This window comes from Gossypium hirsutum, chromosome D07, assembly GCF_007990345.1.
Source record: "Gossypium hirsutum isolate 1008001.06 chromosome D07, Gossypium_hirsutum_v2.1, whole genome shotgun sequence".
In the NCBI taxonomy this organism is placed as follows: Eukaryota; Viridiplantae; Streptophyta; class Magnoliopsida; order Malvales; family Malvaceae; genus Gossypium; species Gossypium hirsutum.
In genome coordinates, this window is record NC_053443.1 from 33,851,293 (window position 1) to 33,870,505 (window position 19,213).

Consider the following 19,213-nt stretch of genomic DNA (forward strand, 5'->3'; position numbering starts at 1 on the left):
AAGAAACTGAACTTCTTCATCCATTATGGTAGTATTTATAATACGAAAGCGAATCATCAGAATGATCATCCACTCACTTACGAAGAGACTATGTTGGACGTTGATTCCAAGCTCTAAAAATAGGCAATGGATGTCGAAATGGATTCTATGAAATCCAATACGGTGTGGGAACTTGTAGACTTACTGATTGGGATTAAACCCATAAAGTGTAAGTGGATCTACAAAAAGAAGAGAAATACGAAAGGAGAAGTGAAAAGACATAAACTTAGACCCGTAGGGAAAGTTTACACATAGAAAGATGACATCGATTACGATGAGACCTTCTCTCCGATAGTCATGCTCAAGTCTATTCACATACTCTTATCTATTGTCACTACTCTTGATTACGAGATATGACAAATGGATGTCAAGACAACATTCTTAAATGTTTATCTTGATGAGACCATTTACATGGCTCAACCTATTGGGTATGTTGTTAAAGGAAAGGAGTAGAAAGTTTGCAAATTGCTAAGATTCATTTATGGACTTAAGTAGACATCTCACGCATGGATTAAAAGATTTGATCAAATGTGGTTATCTCAACAATTAGCATAAATGACTTGAGTGAAGCTAGTTATATTCTTGGAATTTGAATCCTTAAGGATCAAAACAATAAAACAATAGCTCTATCACAAGCTTCATACATAGATAAGGTACTAGAACGATTTGTAATGACTGATGCGAAGCTAAGTGCCTAGCCGACTGCATCGGGTTTTCATCTTTCTTTGAATTACTATCCTAAGATAGTAGAAGAAGAGGGCATATGAGTAATGTTCCATATGCTTCAATAGTTGAAAGCTTTGTGTATGCGATGCTTTGCGCACGTCTAGATATATGTTTCGTAATAGGAATGGTTAGTCGATATCAAGCGAATCCTGGTCTCAGGCATTAGCAAGCTATAAAGCATATATTAAGTATCTTAAAAGAACCAAAGATTATATGCTTGTGTATTCTGTGGAGAACCTTACTCCTATTGAATACATAGACTTAGACTCCCAAACCTGTAAAGATTCAAGGAAGGAAGTGTATTTGTCCAAGGCAGTACAACCATAGTATGGAGAAGTGTAAAAAAACTTGCACTACTGAATCTATTATGGAGGCCGAGTATGTGACTGCTTTTTGGGCAATGAAAGAAGCGATATTGCTTCGAAAGTTGTTAAACAATCTTGAACTCATTCCTAGTATGGAAAGAAACTATTGTATTGTATTGCGATAACAGTGTTGCAATATCTAATACCAAGAAAATTAGAAGTCACAAAAGGACCAAACACATTGATCAGAAGTATTACTTGATATGAGAGGTAGTAGCTGAAGGAATAGTAGATGTGGTGAAATTAGCTTTTGAAGATAACCTTACGGATTCTGATTCATAGCTCGTTTGAGCATACAAGTACAGGAATTGACAGATTACAGTTATGAGTAAGCACACTATGTGTGAGCTATCCCGGGTATCCAACGGTATTCTAAATGGTTCAATGGGCATGATATGAAAGAAAGTGGTAAGGGTTTGATATGAACTAATACATGAACAGACGTGATTTGCACTGAATTGGTGATATACAGAATAATGAAAGTTGAGATGGATGATATATTGATATGTTACATGTTTAGATGGCTAACATGTTTGGTGTAAATGCTTAGGTTTTGGCTAAGTTGTGGTTGGATTATTCGATGTTAAACTTATTTACTTATGTGATGAAATGGTAAGTTAAGTTTTACAGTATATGAACTTGCTAAGTTGTGGTTGGATTATCCCATGTTAAACTATCCATTGGCTAAATCGGTAGATTTTGGTGTTTTTAAGTTTTGGTTATAATGGCATGTATAGGTGTTATTGTTTGATGATTTAGCCATTTGTTTTTGGCTTGTGTTTATTGCATTTTGGATGGTGAAATGGTGCTAATTTTGGCATGTATATATTTGGCCCTATAATGGTTGATATCATGGCTTATGATGCTTGCATGATAGAAGATGGAATGGTAGTTAAAAATGTATGTTATAAATGGTCTTGTGATATGTTTGAATGTGGTGTTGTGGTTTATTTGTTATAGATGACATATATAGCTATTGGTGCTAGATGTTAAATGGCATATTTGATACTTGTGAATGTGAATTTGATATGTGAACAAAGTGGTAAATTTTGGTTCAATTATGCATATGGTTATACATGTTTTAATGTTGTGATTGAAGTGTCTTTAGGCATATTGGTTGAATGCTTATGTACCTTATTGGGATAGCTTGATTATGCATGTTTGAAGTGTAATTGGAAGGCTTGTTTATATGTGGAAATTTGGTTGTAGGTATGTGCTTGAAGAGGTGAGAAAAATGGCTTGGAAATGGCCTATTTTTCGTCAACACGGCCAGGCGACATGGCCGTGTGTCCCCTGTAGCTTACAAAGGGTTTCAAGTCAAGCTGTTACACGGTCTAGCACATGGCCTAGCACACGGTCGTGTGAGGCCATTTCGAAGGGTACATGGCTTGGCACACAAGCGTGTGGCTTGGCCGTGTGACCCAGGTCAGTGAGTTACACAGGCACAGACACGGGCTAGGACATGACCGTATGTCCCTACTTCGAACGTCCACACGGCCTGAGACACGAGCGCGTGTCTTAGCCATGTGACCCCTGCAGTTTGAAAATTTTCATCTTTTATCAAAAAATTCTATATGATTCTGATTTAGTCCCAACTTGTTTCTAACGTGTTTTTAGGTCCTCGAGGACAATATGTATATCTTTGATTGGTTTTGCTATGATTGATAATGAGAATTAAATGTTTTAAAGTTTTTAATTGTTTTGAATTGAAATCTCTGGTAATTCTCTGTAACCCTATTTCGGCAACGGATATAGGTTAGGGGTGTTACAACCATCACCTAAGAAACCCACCTTGGGGAAATCAAGGTTTGGGATCACAGTGCTTGATATGATAAAAGGTCAAAATCTAGGTGGAAGTCCCAATCGGTGGTCGTGATGCCGTCACGGGTTTGAGTATAACCAGTGACCAGTTGACGATTGTTATGCAGCTATGAATTCAAACTTTTTGGATACCTTGCAAATGATGCCTTATATATATCATACATAAGATTGAGGTCATAATAATAGGGATAAACGGAGGGATTTTAAGTTTAATCAATGTATTTTTTTATTTCCAAGCAGTCGATATCTTTAACATTTCATTCTTATCGGAAGGATGACACCAAGATGGAAACAAAAAGACTATTAGAGGGATAATGGATGTTTCGACGGAAGTAGAGGTCAAACTCAAGTCGACACGGTAGCTATTGTAGTTATTAATTGATTATTTAATAACAGCAATCATCGTCGGCCCGAAAGGAGCATCACCTTTACTCCACCGAAACAGTTGCTCCCCGCCTAAGAGTCCTCCTGCGTCCATGATAGTGCCAACCTTCGAATAAAAAGGAATGTTAAAGGTACCGACTACCTGGAAATGGAGAAAAACATTACACCGATTATAGTGGGAAGACTCACAATTTTTCCATATGATTATACCTTTAAACTTCCGTTTGATATTTGTAAGGCAACATTTTCAAGTATCCAAAAATTTGAGCTCATGATCGCATAACGACCATCAATTGGCTCCTCATTATACCTAGATACATGACCACATAAAGATCGTCGATTGAGACCTCCACGTAAACTTCCACATGTAACCGTACAAAGCCAAATTACCACAGAACTCGACTTTCCCAGGATAGGCTTCAGAGGTAATGGTTCCATCTCGGCATGATATATGAAATATGTATGGCTCGAAGTGATATCGCATCACCGATAACTCAAGAACACCTCAAACATGAACCAAATATTTTTAGCGAACGAAATTTTTAAGACTGAGAAATTTTTTATAGTAGAGGAATGGAAAGGCTTGAGGAGAAATTGTTTGAGGGATGATGAAGGTTTGAGTGGGAGACCCATTTTATAGGTGCAAGGGAAAGGTTTGATTGCTAAGTAGAAAATTTTCTTGGTCAAAAACGCGCCACACGACTAGCATTTTCGACGAATATGTTAAAAACATGCTTAAAATTGACTGAAAAGTACGATAGGTCAAGTACTTTTAATCTCCTTTGTAAGAAAAATATTAGAGAAAGCAATCCCCGCTGAGCGAGTTTCCTTGTTAACATGGCAAGAAAGCTCGCCTAGCTGGCTGCACTTTCCACTATACACATGGAAGTGTATGGTGTCGCAAAACCCGTATACGTCAACATTGACTCTGGCATCGACACTGGCATTGATGACTAGATCAGTGGTGGTATCGATGTCATTATCAGTGATGGACCATGAGTCGGCATTGAAATTGGGATAAGGGTGAAAAATGCAGGGGACGTCGATCCCTAAAATTATTTACCTATGGAAGGGGTATTGCCAGAGACGTGCAGTGTTGCATAGTGTAGTAGTTGTGAAAAAGATACAGAGCTAGTAAAATGAACATGAATAAACGGAGTGAATTGACTTGGATATTGCGTAGACACAAGCGACGGTCTCAATTTAGTTGGATCCGATGATGAACCAGTCGTGCGGTTGCGTCTGGACCTACACCATTATGGCTATCGTCATTCCCTCTTTCGACGAAGTTGCCTACTCCTCACCTCAACCGATAGCAGATACGATTTGCCAACGACTCTAAACCATGACATGTACTCCAAACAGGTTATCGTGTCTGATGAGAACAAGGATCCGTGGATGGGTAAAAACTCTATCCTATGATCCCAAGTGTCGATGTACTCAACGTTAATGTCTCACCAGTTCACGTCGTTCTTCCCCACAGGTCCACCTTGTGTTGTTCATCCATGTTTTGCGGTGGTGGTAAAATTTGTTGCCTCTACCCAAACTACCGCAAAACTCGATCGGATTCGTGCATTTCCACTATCGCGTACACTATCAACATCACCTTCGTGTCCCACATACTCTAATTGTCCAAAATTTCCAGAGCGACGCATTCTATGATATCTTCCTCAGTGTACGGCATCCATTCAAACTGTAGTGCATACTTATAAATTTTTTTATGTACAAAATTTTATTTTACAATTCATTGCATAATCATTATAGGTTGGAAAGGAAAAGTAACTAACTTCAGCTTCTGAACGTTGATCTAACAATTGCCTGATATCTTTGAGTTGGTCAGGTAGTCCCACGTAACACGGCCTATGGTTCCACAACAGATATGTTAGTTCAAACATATAATAAATAAACAATGTTTACTATACAAACTACATATTTATCATGTCGTGATTTTCACATTGTTACCAGCAGGAACATGTATGGGTCATTCACTCGAGGACGTAGAAACGGTAGTTGCCACCAAGCCCAAAACTGTAGTAAGAGCAAGCAACCCCTGATTGACATCTTATTTGGTTGTGTCGCTCAACATAACTCTCAATACAGCCTTTCCAAAATAGCTGATCCCCAACTCAGCCGTTCGTATTCTTTGGAGTTAGCTAGGTGTAGTTGCCACCTTACATGCAACAAATTTTGAGATTTATTGCGCATTAAAGTGCACTTGATTAACCTCAAGATGATTGCTCAGGCGTATTATTCTTTGACGACATCGATCAGGTTTTGAGGAAGCTCCTTAAAATTGGTTTACAACCAATTCATCAATATCTGGCCACCTTCAAACTTATTTGGGACCTTTCCCGAAAATGTCACGCAAAGGCCCTCTTTATCGAGAATGATTGTAGACCTTGTGACTATTGGACCATCCACTGATAAATCTAGTTGTAAAGTTATGTCTTCCAATGTGATTGTACACATACCGCATGGAAGATGGAAAGTGTGTGTCTTGGGCTTTCATCTTTCCACCAACACGCTGATGAGTGTAGGATCAAGTTTACAGCCCCCAAACATACGAGACGCATGCAAGAATCCTACGTCTTGTAGGTAACAACGAATTTCGGTGATTGAGCCCTTTGACAAATTATATATGAATCCCTCCAAAACATGATCATTCGCCTATACGTAAGTTTCTTATCTATAAATTACCAAGGACGCCCATCACCCAAAGTCACAACAAAAAACATAACACAACACCAACCTCATCATGATAAAGCAAGTTTAAGCCATGGTTTCCCCCACTAATTTCCTTCCTCACGCCTTCCTTTGGTTGGCTCTTGTAGTCACCGTTTTCTCCTTATCTCCTAAATTTTATGACAAAGTTTGTCCCCAAGCTTTACCTACCATCAAAAGAGTAGTGGAGGTCGCTGTCCATAAAGAGCACCACATGGGTGCTTATTTACTTCATCTTCACTTCTATGAATGACTCGTTAATGTATGTTCATTCATTTTAGAAACAATGATATTATATTATATTATACTAGTACTTTCTAAGTTCCATGCATATATTCCGATCTAGAACTATTCCTCATTCTATTGTAGGGTTGTGACGGTTCACTTCTTTTGGATTCTACATCTTTTGAAACTGAAAAAATTGTTCGTGGAAATTTTATTTCTGTTAAAGGGTTTGAAGTTGTTGACCAAATTAAGGCTGGAATGGATAGATTTTATGGATGCCCTATAGTCTATTGTGCTGATATCTTAGTTGTGGCTGCCCGAGATTCAGTAGTTGCGGTAATATTCAATACTTTGGGTTTTTTTATTGTCTAATTATCAATTCATACACCTAGAAAGTCATTTATAAATGAAAAATAAATTGTTGAAGCTTGGAGGTCCGACATGGAAGGTTCGTTTGGGTAGGAGAGACTCGATTAGAGATTGGAAGGATTTAGCAAACAGTACCCTACCATCCGCATCAATGGATCTCCCTGCACTGATCAGCAACTTCAAGAACCAGGGCTTGAACAAGAGAGATCTTGTAGCTCTCTCCGGTGGCCACACCATTGGATTGTCACAATGTGTTACTTTAGGAACAGGATTTACAATGCAACAGATATTGATCTTGCATTTGCCAAAGAGCGTAGAGCAACTTGCCCATGCACCGAAGGGAACACTAATCTCACTCCCTTTGACCTAACCCTTGCACGTTTTGACAGTGCATATTTTAAAAACCTTGTGAAGCAAAAGGGACTACTCACCTCTGATCAAGCACTTTTCAATGGTGGGTCAACCGATAAACTTGTAGAGACTTACAGCAAGAATCTTGATGCTTTTTGGGTTGATTTCGGCAAGTCTATGATTAAGATGGGTGACATTATGCCTTTGATTGGAAAGTAAGGAAAAATTCGTGTTAACTATAGGAAAATGAATGAATTAATCTACCGTGCTATTTATCGACTGTCCAACTAATCAATTTTTATAGTTTTGTTGTTAATTATTGTATTAGTTGTTGCAAAAATTAAAGAACATAAATGAAATGTTAGATTATGTGCCTCATATTGTTTGATACATTTCATTGTAATAATTGAAATAATAAAAATAAAAGTATTTAAAGAAATGTTAGATTATGTGGAATAGTAATATTGAAATACCAAAGAATTCCAAAAACAAGGCGAAAAATCATGTTTATTTGCTAGCTTCACACCTAATTGTGGCTTTTGGATTAGGCTTGCACTTGGTTTCTTGTTGCAAACTTGACCTAGAGATAGTTGTTTGGGAATAGTAAATTTAGATTAGAGTTTAGGTTTTTCACAAGATAAATGTAAACTTTTAGGGTATGGAAGCTTGTGTTTTGAACTATACTTTAATGCTTAAGTCAACAATAGGTAAAGTTTAGGAATAAAAATGATGCAACTTAAGATAATAAGAGATTGAAAGTATAAATGTTTGGAATAAGATTTGTAACTAAGTATTTATAATTAGCGCACAGGATACCAAAGGAATTTCTCAATAAATGGTTGTTGATTGTTTGTTTGACCATACTAGAGTGATGGCCTCCATGGTTTTCTTAATGGTTGGTTTATTATTCTTGCAACCTAACTTGTTTAGTACCATCCAATCAAGGTTGTTGGGTCTTGACAGTTGTGCATGTGTAAAAATATGAATGGTTACATCGAGCATGATATAATAATTGGATTTGGAAGCTTGAAAATGTAATGAAATAGATTGACAATAAAATATGGTAATGAAATGAGTTATGTGAAATTTATATGAGTTTGTGACTTGATAAAAGATATCAAAATGAAATAGTATAATGCTATGGAATCAATTGTGAATATATACATTTATATATGTGGATCATTATAAAGTAAATACATGAACTTTTGTATGGATAAATTGGAAATGAGCCCTGGGGAAGGCTAAAATGAATACAAATGAGTCGATCAACTTCAGAAAGAGACTTGAATAATTCTTAAATGGTTTATTATTGTGGAATGAACATGAAATTGATTGTTATAATGTTAATGATATAAATGTTTGATTCATGATTAATATTGAATTTTAAAAAAACTTTATGATAGGTGTGTTAGAACGCTGGCACCTCTACGGCGCAGCGAAAAATTAAAACATTCGGCGATCCTAACCATGGATCCATGTGTGAGGAACGAATAGGGGTGAAATAAAGGTTTCGAAATTACCGAATCTTTATTCTGAGTAGAAAACAACGCCTCAACAACGAGTAATCTGATCTACTATTGAACCAAGCCGTAATCTATCGTGACTCCGGCCTCTACGTAATCCACCTAGTTGACAATGAAAGGAAGGAATCCCCAAAACTATTTTGGAAAAACTTTTCTTTGACGGCTGCTAGACCCCAAGCAAAGAAAAAATGAGATTTTTATATCTATTTTTAAGGTTTCTAGAAATTAAATAAATATAACTATGCTTTAAACCGAAAATTATAATTACATTAATTATAATAATGATTTCGGTAAACTATATATTTATTTGAATTTATATACTAACCAAATTCATGTTCTCATTATGCGTACAACAACCTTGTACATAATGTGTTCGATATTTGATTATCCAATTAAATTAATTCTATAACTAATTTAATTCAAGCGACAACCAAACACAATACCAACTATGTTTTATTCTATTCATTTCAACTATAGGGTGTGACTCTATAGGTTCTTGTAACGTTAGCAGTAATACTAGAACGATTCCAATGTTACAAACAATGAGTGGCACCTAGCAATGCATCATTGCTACCTAAGTCACAAGAAATCGTGATTCGACATAACCTTTTTATGATTAACCTTTCATGCAATAATCCTTAAGTCATTTATCTCTGGATTGGACACAAGTCATGGAATAGTCACACTTGCATAGTCCATTCCATGTTCCTTGATATCTTAAGTAGACTATGATATACAAATAAGTATGACATCTCATATCAGCTTATTTGAGCATGGCCATGCATTTCTAGTCTCACTTAATCAAGTGGCCTAAGATATTACTCTCACTATGTAGGAGGGACTTATTCTATATCGATCAACCATACCCCTCTACATAGATCGTGGTATATCTAACATCATCCTTTATAGAACAACCAGTTACGGTGTACGTTTGACTGTATCAAAATATACAACTCACGATGTTGGAATTATGATGATCTCAAGTCTGAGGATCATATACATATTAATCACTATGACTAATGTTGTGACAATTACGTAATAATCCAAGAAACATACTCATAACGGGTCAGTCCCATATGTTATTCTCTAACACACATATTCATGCATCAATTTTGACATTCCATATTAGTGACAACTCTTTATCATCAATCAAATACATGTTAGTCTTAATGCATTATTGTTGTTCTATCCAACAATAATACTTGACTAAGGACCTTTTAAGAATAATCATATTACTCTCAGGACATTATTATAAAATAGTTTATTTATACACAGAAAAGAAACTGAAATAATAATGGTAACGCCTTATATTAATAAACATGATAAATCAAGTATGTTATTACAATCATCTCATGATTGATCTTTGGGAATACTCTAACAATCTCCCGCTAGCACTAAGACTAATCACTTATATATCTAATACCAAGCGACTTAGTGTGACGATCATGTTTCTGCTGTGTCAGAGGCTTGGTTAGGGGATCAGCAATGTTATCATCTGTAGGTACTCTGCATATCTCTACATCACCTCGATCGATAATCTCTCGAATAAGATGGTAGTGCCTAAGTATATCTTTGGATCGTTGGTGAGATCTAGGCTCTTTAGCTTGTGCAATGGCTCTATTGTTATCACATCGAAGTTTTATAGCATCTGATATGCTAGGTACAACCCCTAGTTCAGTAATGAACTTCTTGATCCAAACCGCTTCCTTTATTGCCTCACTGGCTGCAATATACTCGGCCTCTGTTATAGAATCAGCTACTGTACTTTACTTTGAACTCTTTCAGCTCACAGCACCACTATTAAGGAAAAACACAAAACCTGATTGTGATCAAGAATCGTCCTTGTCGGTTTTGAAGCTGGCATCAGTGTAACCTTTTACACTTAACTCTTCCTCACATCCATATATTAGGAACGTATCATTAGTTCTTCTTAAGTACTTAAGGATATTCTTGACTGTGGTCTAGTGACCTTCACTGGGATTTACTTGGTACCTGCTCATCATACTTAAGGCATATAGACATCTGGACAGGTACATAACATGGCATACATGATAGATCCAATAGCAAAAGCATATGGAATTTTACTCATGCGTTCTCTCTCTTGTGGAGTTGAAGGACACATTTCGTTCAAGAGTGAAATACAATGTCTCATAGGTAGGAATCCTCTCTTAGATTCTTCCATACTGAATCTTTTCAGTACTTTATCTATGTATGTACTTTGGCTTAGACCTAGTAGTCGTCTTGATCTATCTCTATAGATCTTCACTCCTAAGATGTAAGTGGCTTCGCCCAAGTCCTTCATAGAAAAACAACTTCCTAACCAAGTCTTAATAGACTGCAAGGTAGGTATGTCATTTCCTATGATAAGTATGTCATCCACATACAATACCAAGAATGTGATAGTGCTCCCACTAACTTTCTTGTAAACACATGGCTCATCTTCATTTTTGATAAAACCAAACTCTTTGATTGAATCGTTAAAACGAAGATTCCAACTTCGAGAAGCTTACTTTAATCCATAAATGGATCTTTGTAGCTTACATACCTTTCTAGCATCCTTTGGATTGACAAAACCTTCAGGTTGTGTCATGTACACATCCTCTTCAAGTTTCCCATTAAGGAAAGTTGTCTTGACGTCCATCTACCATATTTCATAGTCATGAAATGCAGCTATAACAAGCAAGATCCTGATGGATTTAAACATAGCTACAGGAGAAAAGGTTTCATCATAGTCAACACCATAAACTTAGCGAAAACCTTTAGCGACTAATCGCCCCTTGTATGTTTGTACATTACCATCCATGTCAGTTTTCTTTTTGAAAACCCACTTGCACCCTATGGGTTTAATCCCTTCGAGTGGGTCAACCAAAGTCCATACTTGGTTTTCATACATGGAATCCATCTCAGATCTCATGGCCTCAAGCCATTTCTCAGAGTCTGGGCTCGTCACCACTTCTTGATAAGTCCTAGGCTCATCTTGATCTATAAGTAGAACGTCACCATGCGTTGTAATGAGAAATCCATATCTCTCAGGTGCTTGGCGTTCTCTTAAAGATCTACGCGGTGGTTGTGTTCCTACAGCAGTTACTTGTTCCTCAATTCCTTGTGGAACTTGCTGTTGTTCTATCTCTAGTTCAGTGATATTTTGTGATTCTTGAATTTCTTTAAGTTCAATCTTTTTCCCACTTCCTTTTCTAGAAACAAATTCTCTCTCTAGGAAGACAACAGTCCAAGCAACAAGTATTTTGTTCTCAGTGGGATTAAAGAAATAATATCCTTTGGTTTCTTTAGGATACCCCACAAAAACACACTTTTCCGATTCGGGTTCAAGCTTAGTAGACGTCTAACGTTTCACATAAGCTTCGCAACCCCAAATTTTCATAAAAGACATACTGGGACATTTCCCAGTCCACATCTCATATGGCGTATTTTAAATCGATTTAGATGGAACATGATTTAGTGTGAAAGCAGCTGTCTCAAATGCATGTCCCCAAAAAGAAGTCGGAAGATCAGCATGACTCATCATGGATCGAACCATGTCTAACAAAGTTCGATTTCTTCTCTCAGAAACTCCATTCCATTGAGGAGTACCAGGAGGAGTAAGTTGTGAGACAATCCCACATTGCTTCAAAAAATCATTAAACTCTAAGCTCAAATACTCCCCACCTCGATCAGATCAAAGTGTCTTGATAGTTTTTCCTAGTTGATTTTGTACTTCATTTTTGAATTCCTTGAACTTTTCAAGGGACTCAGACTTTGGCGCATGAGATAAACATACCCATATCTACTAAAGTCATCAGTGAAAGTAATGAAGTAGTGAAATCCTCCTCTAGCCTGTGTATTTATTGGCCCACATACATCAGAATGTATTAGGCCCAATAAATCACTAGCTCGTTCACTTTTACCAGTAAAAGGATATTTAGTCATTTTTCCCAATAAGCAAGATTCACATACTTCAAATTGTTCAAAAAAAATGAATCCAAGAGGCCATCTTTATGGAGCTTGGACATACGTTCCTCACTTATGTGGCCTAAACGACAATGCCATAGATAAGTTTGATTTGAGTCATTTATTTTCGATCTTTTAGTATTTATGTTGTAAATGAGATTCATTTGATCTAAAATGTAAAGGCCATTAATCAATTGTGTCGAACCATAGAAAACATTATTGAGATAAAAGCAACAATAATTATTCTTAATAATTATCTCAAAACCAATTTTGTCTAAACAAGAAATTGAAATAATGTTTTTAGTCAAACTGGGCACATAATAACAATCCTCTAAACATAAACCAAGTCCACTAGGAAAAGATAAATTATATGTTCCTACAGCTAATGCAACAACTTTTGTTCCATTTCCAACTTGTAGGTCCACATCTCCTCTAGCCAAAGTCCTACTCCGTTGTAGTCCCTATACAGAAGTAAAAATGTGAGAACCACAACCAGTATCTAACACCTATGAAGTAGTAGTTGATAAATTAATATCAATAACATAAATACTAGAAGCAGACGTTCCACTTATTTTGGCCTTCTTGACTTCCTCAAGATAGATAGGCCAGTTCCGCTTCCAATGTCCAGTCACACCACAATGAAAACAGTTTCCTTCCTTAGACACCCCACCTTTAGGTTTCAATGCAGCCTTTACTTTTCTAGGCTTGGACCTACCTTTGCCCTTAGGCTTTGTGTGAACTTTGGCCTTTCCCTTGCCCTTGTTATTACAGACCATCAGTATAGGATTAGGTCCAACCTTTTTCATGTTGCCTTCAGCAGTTCGTAACATACTGAGCAACTATGGCAGAGTCTTATCAATTTCATTCATATTAAAATTGAGGACAAACTGGCTGTAGCTATCCAGCAGCGGTTGCAAAATAACATCAGTGGCCAACTCTTGGCTCAATGAAAACCCAAGCTTAGACATGCTTTCAATATAGCCAATCATCTTAAGGACATGAGGTCCTACTAGGCTTCCTTCAGCCAGCTTACATTGGAATAGGGTCTTAGAGATGTCGAACCTCTCTTGCCGTGCTTGCCCCTGATAAAGTTCTTTCAGGTGCTCAATCATTTCATAAGCAACCATGTCCTCATGTTGCTTCTGAAGCTTAGGATTCATAGTGGCAAGCATAAGACATCCAACGTCTACCATGTCATCGAGATGCTTCTTGTAAGCATCTCTATCAGCCCTTGAAGGATTAGCGGGTGGTTCGCTAGGAACCGGTTGTTCAATTACATATAATTTTTATTCTTATTTGAAGATAATCCTCAAGTACAAAACCAGTCAAGAAAATTCAAACCATTCAATTTGTCATTCTCAAGGACCGATCGCAATGAGAGTGTATTAGTGTTTGCAGCCATAATGTATCTACAATAATAAAATATGTGTCTGTAAATTTATCAAATTTATATCAATCATTAAAAGGACTTTATTAAAAGATGTTCCCACTATTTTATAACAAAATTAATAACCCTCATATATTAGTTTCGGAAAAACTTTCTCGAAAAGTATTTCAAGTGGGTTAAGGATTCATATTTCACCTCCTCTTAAGTCAGCTTTGGCTTTACTCTCAAGATTATGGTTATCTAGGTAAGCAACACTTGTTAATTACATCATATGTAACTCTTAAAGTTTGGTGAACAACTCTTGTTCTAATCATCTTATGATTTATCCAAATTACTTGCCTTTAGGTTTCTAATCCTATTAGAATAAACTAGTTAAGTCATTAACCAATTTTAACCAGCGAATATCACTTGTTTATTTTTTGCGTTTAACCAAGATAAATACTAGTACTTCGCTTTAGCAGAACCTACACAGTATTGATTGAGGCCTTAACGAGGGCAAAATTGGAAGGCTATATTGACTTAATATTTTAATAGAGGGATTTTGTTAAGGTTGTTCCATCTCACCAATTATGGTTTACCTTAGTCCATTTAGCTATTTAATTGATCTCATCAATTAATGTGGTTCATTATTATCAAATTTTTAACATATTTAAAATTTGGCATGCTTTAGACATTCATAGCATCTCATGCATGAATAAATAAAGCAATAAATAAATGCAATAGTTATTCCCATAAACTATGGTGGTGCAACCCAACCCAATGGGAGAACCAAAAGGAAACCTAAAGGTGTAAGTCGTTTCACAAGCTATCGATCCACACTAGTTGGCCCATCTTCCTTCTCGTCTAGCCCACAACAACTCTTGCAAATTATAATATGCAGAAACTCATTTTACATACTAGGGAGTAAGATGAGAAGAGAAATACAAGAGAATAGTAGTAAGGCACGACACGTAGGCCTTATTTATAAAATTACAACCTTTTATCAAATGGGTCATTGGGCTATAACTATGCATTTCAAACACCGTGCATGTCAATAATAGCATACATAATACAATGTCTTGTTAAGGTGAATTATAACATATCCTTTCAACTTTTATGGCCACCAAGTTTAATTTATTATAAAACATACTTAAAGAAGAACGTGGTATATCCAATATCAGCCTTTATAGAACAACCAATTACGGTGTACGTTTGACTGTATCAAAATATACAACTCACGATGTTAGAATTATGATGATCTCAAGTCTGAGGATCATATACATAGTAATCACTATGAGTAATATTGTGACAATTACATAATAATCCAAGAAACATACTCATAACGGGTCAGTCCAATATGTTGTTCTCTAACACACATATTCATGCATCAATTTTGACATTCCATAACAATGACAACTCTTTATCATCAATCAACTACATGTTAGTCTTAATGCATTATTGTTGTCCTATCCAACAATAATACTTGACTAAGGACCTTTTAAGAATAATCATATTACTCTTAGGACATTATTATAAAACAGTTTTTTTATACACACAAAAAAGAAACTGAAATAATAATGGTAACGCCTTATATTAATAAACATGATAAATCAAGTATGTTATTACAACCATCTCATGATTGATCTTTGGGCATACTCTAACAAGGTGTTGGCATGTAAATGGAATTGATCACTTCTATTGCAATGCTGAATGAATTGGTTTGCCATGTGATATGAATAACATACTACTTGGATGTTACAATTTTCTTACCTTGCAATTTGTTATTTGAATCATAGAAATACTATTGAGTTCCATTTCTCAACATACTGTTTGTTTTTCGTGCGCAGGTTAGGTATAATTCAATATATTTGAACTACAATCAGCATCCAGTCAAGAATCTCGAACTCATCAACGTTTATATATTCCATTTTTATTCTAAGTTGGCATGTACCTAGTTGAGTCTAGTTTGTTTCTTCTTAAGTGAATGCTCCTGTTGAATTTTGTATCATATGACAGGAGTTTGGTCCCTATTCAACCTCAAATTAGTTCTTGGAGCTTTTTTGAGCTCGTATAAATCCTGTAAATGGTTAATTATTGTGATTAATGTTCGTCTGATTGAATTAAATCTTACAACGGTTTAAAGTTGTACAAAATTGATCGTAATCGCTTCGATGACAAATGTGATATTTTGTAGCTCGGACTTGACTGTAGAGTCGGGTGTAGGGTGTTACAATTGGTATAACAAGGTTGGACTACAAATGAAAAAACTTGAGTCACTTCACTGATTTTGTACCAATCTGCTTTGAATAGGTAATTTAAAAAAAACATGGATGTGCTCAGTGAGCAAGATAACTGATTAGTACGATGAGAAATAAAAAAAATCTAAAAAAACTAAATAACTAAAATCTAAATAACTAAATAAAAAACTAAAATTAAAACACTAATAACTAAATAAAATCGCAAATTAAATATGTTAAATAAATACGTTGAGAATCTCAAAAACGAAATCTTAATTTTAATTAATGGATCTAATCATTGATGTGAAAATAAATTTCAATACTTTTGCTATACAAAGTGTTATCTTTAAAAACATAATTTACAATGCAACAAATGCTGCTCTTACATTTGCCTAAGAGTGTACAACAACTTGCCCATGCATAAAAAATGAGTATTCCTTGCATTTTACCAAATCAATTCCAAACTTTTATAAATAGAAGGATGGAATTAACAAAAATCAATTCTTATGTGACAATCTCTTTGATGAAAATGAGAAAATACTTGGTATTCATTTTCGTATTTTAATAGTAGTCCTACAATTAGTTGAAAGAGAGATAGTAAACATAACATATTTTTATTTTTATTTTTTCAATGGTTACAATGAAATAAATCAAATGATACAAAGCACGTAATCTACCATTTCTTTTATGTGTTTTAATTAACAACAAAATTATGAGAATTAATTAATTGGATTGTCATTAAATAGCACAACATATTCATTAATTCACATTTCTAATTTGTACTTGATTTCTAGTCAAAGGCTTGATGTTACCCATCTTAATCATAGACTTTCCAAAATCAACCCAAAAAGCATTAGGATTCTTGTTGTAAGTCTCAACAAGTTTATCAGTCGACCCATCATTGAAAAGTGCTTGATCAGAGGTGAGTAGTCCCCTTTCCTTAACTAAGTTCTTGAAGTATGCAGTGTCGAATCGAGCAGGCGTTGGGTCAAAAGGAGCGAGATTAGTGTTTCCACCGGTTCGTGAGCAAGTTGCTCTACGCTCTTTGGCAAAAACAGGATCAATATTGGTAGCATTGTAAATCATGTTCCTAAAGATAACACATTGTGACAATCCGATGGTGTGACCACCGGAGAGAGCTACAAGATCTCTCTTGTTCAAGCCCTGGTTCTTGAAGTTGCTGATCAACGCAGGGAGATCCATTGATGCTGATGGAAGCACGCTGTCTGCTAATGCCCTGCTAGCTGTGGTTGAGTCTCTTCTACCCAAGCGAACCTTCCATGTCGGACCTCCGAGCTATAATCATAGTAATTTTTATTTAGAAATATTTTCTTTTTACGTAACGCAACATGCACATTTCTAACAATAAAAAAAATAAAAGAATTTGACATTACCACAACTACTGAATCTCGAGCAACCACTGCTAAGATATCAGCACAAGAGACCATAGGGCGTCCACATACTCTATCCACTACAGCCTTAATTTGATCAACAACTTCAAACCCTCTCACAGAATTGAAATTACCACGACCATTTTTCTCGGTTTCGAAAGCAGACGAAGAATCCAAAAGTAATGAACCTTCGCAACCCTAGAATACAAAGAAGATTAGCTCAAGATCATTGTAAGGCATATATAGAATAGTAGTATGAAGGAAGGAAGTTACATTAACGAAGCAGTCGTGGAAGTGAAGACGAAGTAAAGAAGCTCCCATCCGGGGTTCTCGGTGGACAGCAGCCTCAACTACTTTCTTGATGGCAGGTAAAGCTTGGGGACAGACATTGTCATAAAATTTGGGAGATAAGGAAAAAGAGGTGGTTGCAAGAGCCAAGGAGAGAAATGCATGAAGGAGGAAGTTAAAGCGGGGAGCCATGCCAATGAGGCGGAGGAAGAGAAGTGCGTATGATGGGATAATTAAAGTTGATAAATCTTGATGGGTTTTGATGAGGTTTCTGTTGCGGTGGTGATGGTGGTGGGTGTCATGATTTATAGATAGAGACATACGTAGAAACTACATAGAAGAAGAGCATGAATTTGTTAGTTTTGGACTTTTGCCAATTAATGATTAGACTCCTTTCAGGAGCTGTTTTTTTTACTTTCTCAAAAGGGCTGGCTGTTCAACAAAGCAACAACCAATATTCATCTCTTTTTTTGTAAGGGACACGAGGCTGCTGCTCCAATCATTAAATTTTGAATTCCCATTGCAGAACCTCTTTTAATTACCTTTTTTTTTTTGTAATTTGGCAGGTATATATTGAATCTTCACTTGTGATATATATGTTTAACTATAATTTTAAGAGAGATTAGATTAAATAAATACTTGGATACCTCAAAAAGCCAATAAACAAATGAATAGTTGGAGACTTGAGACTTAGGGTGGGTTTGGATGGGCGATTGGGTGCGGCACGGTGCGGTGCGTTTAGCTTACTTTTTGTCTCACACTACAGTACCGTTACAGTATCTAATCTCACCGCCACCGCTGTTTTTACACTAACCGCAGGTAAACGCACCGCCCATCTAAACTCACCCTGAGTTCTTTAGCCTTGGCTGCTGGTGGCATCCTCGGGGGAGGGGGGTCGTTTTTCTTTTCTACCGCTTTTGTTTTTCCTTTTTTTCTTAATTTCAACCTTTCTCCTCGCTATAAATTATCACCATTTCGAGTAGAAATTTGTTTAATTTTTTTATATATTCTTTTTTCAAAAAGTTACTACAAATTTATTTAAGTGCAAGAATTAAATTAATCGATGATTAAGTTTGTATAATTGTTAGAAATGGCTAAAAATAAATTTCTACTCAAAGCTGAAGTTGTAGATGAGGAGTCAATGATTGGATTTAGTATTTCAATGATGGCTTCCAGAGTTGCCTTTTTCTTTTCTAACGCTTGTGTTTCATAGAAGAAATTTGAATCTTTCTAGCGCTGTATATCATCACATGCATGTGATTACGAGTAAGAGTTTATTTAATTTTTTATATTACCTGCCAAAATTTATTTAAATTCCCTTTTGAATGAATTGATAAGAGGAACACTTAAATGTGTTGTGTTAGCAATAAAATTTTAGTTGTTAATATTTAGCCATTTGCATCACCTGCATTAAATTAAGAGAAGAAAAAAAATATTTATCTTTGTCGCTACAATTTTA

The 19,213-nt window shown here is 35.9% G+C and overlaps 1 protein-coding gene and 1 pseudogene across 1 annotated transcript; one reads left to right on the forward strand and one right to left on the reverse strand.

Annotated features, from left to right (window-relative positions):
- Window positions 1–6,111: 6,111 nt before the first annotated feature.
- On the forward strand, window positions 6,112–7,292 carry LOC107956183 (peroxidase P7-like; annotated as a pseudogene).
- A 9,538-nt stretch (window positions 7,293–16,830) lies between these two features.
- Window positions 16,831–17,968, reverse strand: LOC107956184 (peroxidase P7). Its single transcript, XM_016891912.2, has 3 exons — window positions 17,740–17,968; window positions 17,470–17,664; window positions 16,831–17,371 (listed from the first exon to the last, which is right to left on the reverse strand). Exons 1-3 carry the CDS (start codon window positions 17,944–17,946, stop codon window positions 16,835–16,837), a joined length of 939 nt encoding a protein of 312 aa, XP_016747401.1. The 5' UTR covers window positions 17,947–17,968; the 3' UTR covers window positions 16,831–16,834.
- Between the last annotated feature and the right edge of the window lie 1,245 nt (window positions 17,969–19,213).

Excerpts from the sequence above, each read along its gene's own strand:
- LOC107956184 (XM_016891912.2), bottom strand. The coding sequence starts at position 17,946 with ATGGCTCCCCGCTTTAACTTCCTCCTTCATGCATTTCTCTCCTTGGCT. Across the intron at positions 17,665-17,739 it reads TCCACGACTGCTTCGTTAAT|GGTTGCGAAGGTTCATTACT; the intron begins GTAACTTCCTTC and ends TTTGTATTCTAG. Across the intron at positions 17,372-17,469 it reads CTCGAGATTCAGTAGTTGTG|CTCGGAGGTCCGACATGGAA; the intron begins GTAATGTCAAAT and ends CTATGATTATAG.